Raw genomic sequence first — 3,397 nt, forward strand, 5'->3', positions numbered from 1 at the left:
AGGTAGTGAGACCCGAGAGTGTTGAGATAGAAGATGAGGACCCCGTAGATGAGGAGATTGAAATGGAGGTGCCCGGTAAAGTGCAACCTAGGTTAATCCCAGAAAGTACCGCACACACCGGGGGGCCTTCGAGTGAGAAGAGTGTAGGAAAGAAACCCGTTCAGGTTGTTCCTTCACCCAATGTTGATACTTCCCGTGCTCCGTTTCCTTCCCGCCTTAAAAATCAAACTTATTCCAAAGAGTACGGGAAATTTTTAGAGATCTTTAAGCAGCTTAGGATCAACCTTCCTTTTATAGAAGCTCTTCAATCAATGCCGAAATATGCAAAATTCCTAAAACACCTTCTAAAACGCAAGGATAGGTTAGAAGAGGTTTCTAACATCCCCCTTAGTGGAGGATGTTCCGCCGTAGTGTTGAACAAGGTTCCGGAAAAATTGACGGATCCGGGCCTTTTTACCATCCCGTGCTTGTTTGGGAGTGATACCGAGTGTAGGGCCCTAGCCGACCTAGGAGCGAGTATAAACCTAATGCCATATTCTTTGTATGAGAGGTTAGGTCTAGGAGAGTTGTCACCTACACGCATGTCTTTGTCGCTAGCCGATAGGTCCGTTAAGTATCCACGAGGCATTATTGAAAACCTTCTAGTCAAAGTGGATAAGTTCGTCTTCCCTGTAGACTTTGTCGTTCTTGATATGGAAGCCGACGAAAAGGTTCCCATCATTCTAGGACGCCCATTCTTGTGTACCGCCAAGGCCATCATCGATGTCTTCGACGGGAAAATCACACTTCAAGTCGGCGAGGAGAGGGTGACTTTCGAGATAGCACGCTCCATGGAACACCCTAGTGGTTCCGACGATCTTAGTAGTCCTTGTCATTCGGTCTATTTCATAGAGTCTTTCTTATCTTGTGTTGACCATTGCTTTGACTACATTAGTGGAGCTGACCTAGTCGAGAGAAGGCATAGAGGTGGATAGGGCCAAGATAGATACAATAAGTAGATTGCCTCCACCTACTAGTGTTAAGTCCGTTAGGAGCTTTTTGGGTCATGCGGGCTTTTATAGGCGTTTTATAAAGGATTTTTCCAAAATCACACGCCCGATGACTAGGCTTTTAGAGAAGGATGTACCTTTTGTCTTCGACGAGGAGTGCATCAAGGCGTTTGACTTCTTGAAAGAAAAACTTGTTAGTGCCCCGATACTTGTTTCGCCCAATTGGAGCTTACCTTTCGAGTTCATGTGTGACGCAAGCGATTATGCCGTAGGTGCGGTCCTAGGTCAAAGAGTCGATAAATACTTTCATCCGATCTACTACGCGAGCAAAACTCTAAACGATGCTCAAGAGAACTATACCACGACGGAAAAGGAACTCTTAGCCATAGTGTTTGCGTTTGACAAGTTTCGCTCATATCTCGTGCTTTCTAAAACCACCGTGTTCACCGACCATTCCGCTTTGCGATTTCTGTTTCAAAAGAAAGACGCAAAGCCGCGTCTTATTAGATGGATTCTTTTGCTCTCCGAGTTCGATATAGAAATTAAGGATAAAAAGGGAGCAGAAAACGTGGCCGCCGACCACTTGTCACGATTAGAGGATCCAAAGAGAGAGGAGGTTCGTGAGGATTCCATAGGAGATACCTTTCCCCACGAAACCATAGATTTTGTTAGTGCCGAGGTAGAGGGTTTGCCATGGTTTTCGGATTTGGCAAACTATTTGGCAACCGGAGATCTTGTGAGGGGTATGTCTTACCAACAAAAGAAAAAGCTTCTTAGGGAGGCTAGGAAGTATATTTGGGATGACCCTTACCTCTTTAGGATAGGTGGAGATAGAGTGCTTAGGAGATGCGTTTCAAAGGAGGATGGTTTAGACATCCTTAGACATGTGCACGAGGGTTTAACGGGGGGCCATCACGGAGCGAATGTGACGACACAAAAGGTTTTTGATAGTGGGTTTTATTGGCCACCGGTAGTTAAGGATGCCGTAGAGTTTGTTAGGACTTGTGACCGTTGCCAACGTACCGGCAACATCTCATCCAAGGATGAAATGCCTCAAAATCCCATCCAAGTCTTGGAAATCTTTGACGTATGGGGCATTGACTTCATGGGACCTTTCCCATCCTCTAGTGGGAATAGGTACATCCTCGTGGCCATTGACTACGTCTCGAAGTGGGTCGAATCTCAACCTTTGCCCACCAATGATGCCTGAGTGGTGGTGAGATTCCTTAAGAAGTTGTTTACGCGTTTCGGAGTCCCTAAAGCTATCATAAGTGACCGTGGCACACATTTTTGCAATTCCGCCATGGAAAAGCACTTGCACGCTACGGTGTCACTCATCGTCTTTCTACCGCATACCACCCGCAAACTAGTGGCCAAGTAGAGAATGCTAACCGAGGGATGAAGAAAATCTTAGAGAAAACGGTAGGAAAAAGTAGAAAGGATTGGTCGGAAAAGCTCGACGACGCTTTGTGGGCATTCCGTACCGCCTATAAGACACCGTTAGGCACAACACCCTTTATGATCGTGTATGGCAAAGCTTGCCATCTTCCGGTAGAATTAGAGCATAGGGCGTTGTGGGCATTAAAAACCGTAAACCTTGACCTTACCGAAGCCGCAAGGAGGAGATTCTTCCAGATTCATGAGTTGGAAGCATTGAGAGATGCCGCTTATGAAAGATCATGGAGTATCAAGGAGAAAACTAAGGCATTGCATGATAGGCGGTTGAGAGGGTTGAAAGATTTTAAGGTAGGTGATAAAGTACTTTTGTTCAACTCACGGTTGAAATTGATAGCAGGAAAATTGAAATCGAGGTGGAGTGGCCCGTATGTGGTGAAAGAAGTGTTTCCATACGGCACGGTTGAGCTATACGATGAGGTCGACAAAGGTGTGTGGAAGGTAAACGGCCATAGACTGAAACATTACTTGGAAGGTCCTATTGATACTACTGAAGAGGAAGAAATTCCTCTAGAGGACCCACCTACCTTTGCCGAACAGTGAGCGCGAAAAGCTTCGCGTGTAGAGTATGTACCGTTTGTAAATTTCTTAATTTTTCGTGTTTTTCATAGTTTTTCGTAGTTTTTCGGTTTGTGTGTTGTGTCGTTGAGAATTTTGCAGGTTTCATCATCGCTAAGGAACGGAGAAAGCTCGAGAAAAGAGGTCCCAGGTAAGTGTTTTAAACACTTAGAAAAAATTTTGAGGTTTTTGGTTGGGTTGGGAAAGAGTTTGAAATTTTTTCTAAGGCATGAACAAGGATTTTTCACGAGACATTCTGCCAAAAACAGACCCTCGCGCGACGCCTAGCTCCTTCGCGGCACGCGAGGGGTTAAGGGTTCAAATTAATTGTTTTCTTCACCGCCGCGCTACGCGAGGCCTGTGTGACCCCCTGTCGCGTCACGCGACGCCCCCCT

At 45.8% G+C, this 3,397-nt stretch overlaps 1 protein-coding gene across 1 annotated transcript; it reads left to right on the forward strand.

Moving 5' to 3' along the window:
* The first annotated feature begins 1,098 nt into the window (after positions 1–1,098).
* LOC110870092 lies at positions 1,099–2,987 on the forward strand. Its single transcript, XM_022119291.1, has 2 exons — positions 1,099–1,732; positions 2,302–2,987. The coding sequence occupies exons 1-2, from the start codon at positions 1,099–1,101 to the stop codon at positions 2,985–2,987; spliced, it is 1,320 nt and encodes a 439-aa protein (XP_021974983.1).
* Positions 2,988–3,397: the final 410 nt, after the last annotated feature.

The sequence above is a fragment of the Helianthus annuus genome, chromosome 8, assembly GCF_002127325.2.
Source record: "Helianthus annuus cultivar XRQ/B chromosome 8, HanXRQr2.0-SUNRISE, whole genome shotgun sequence".
In the NCBI taxonomy this organism is placed as follows: Eukaryota; Viridiplantae; Streptophyta; class Magnoliopsida; order Asterales; family Asteraceae; genus Helianthus; species Helianthus annuus.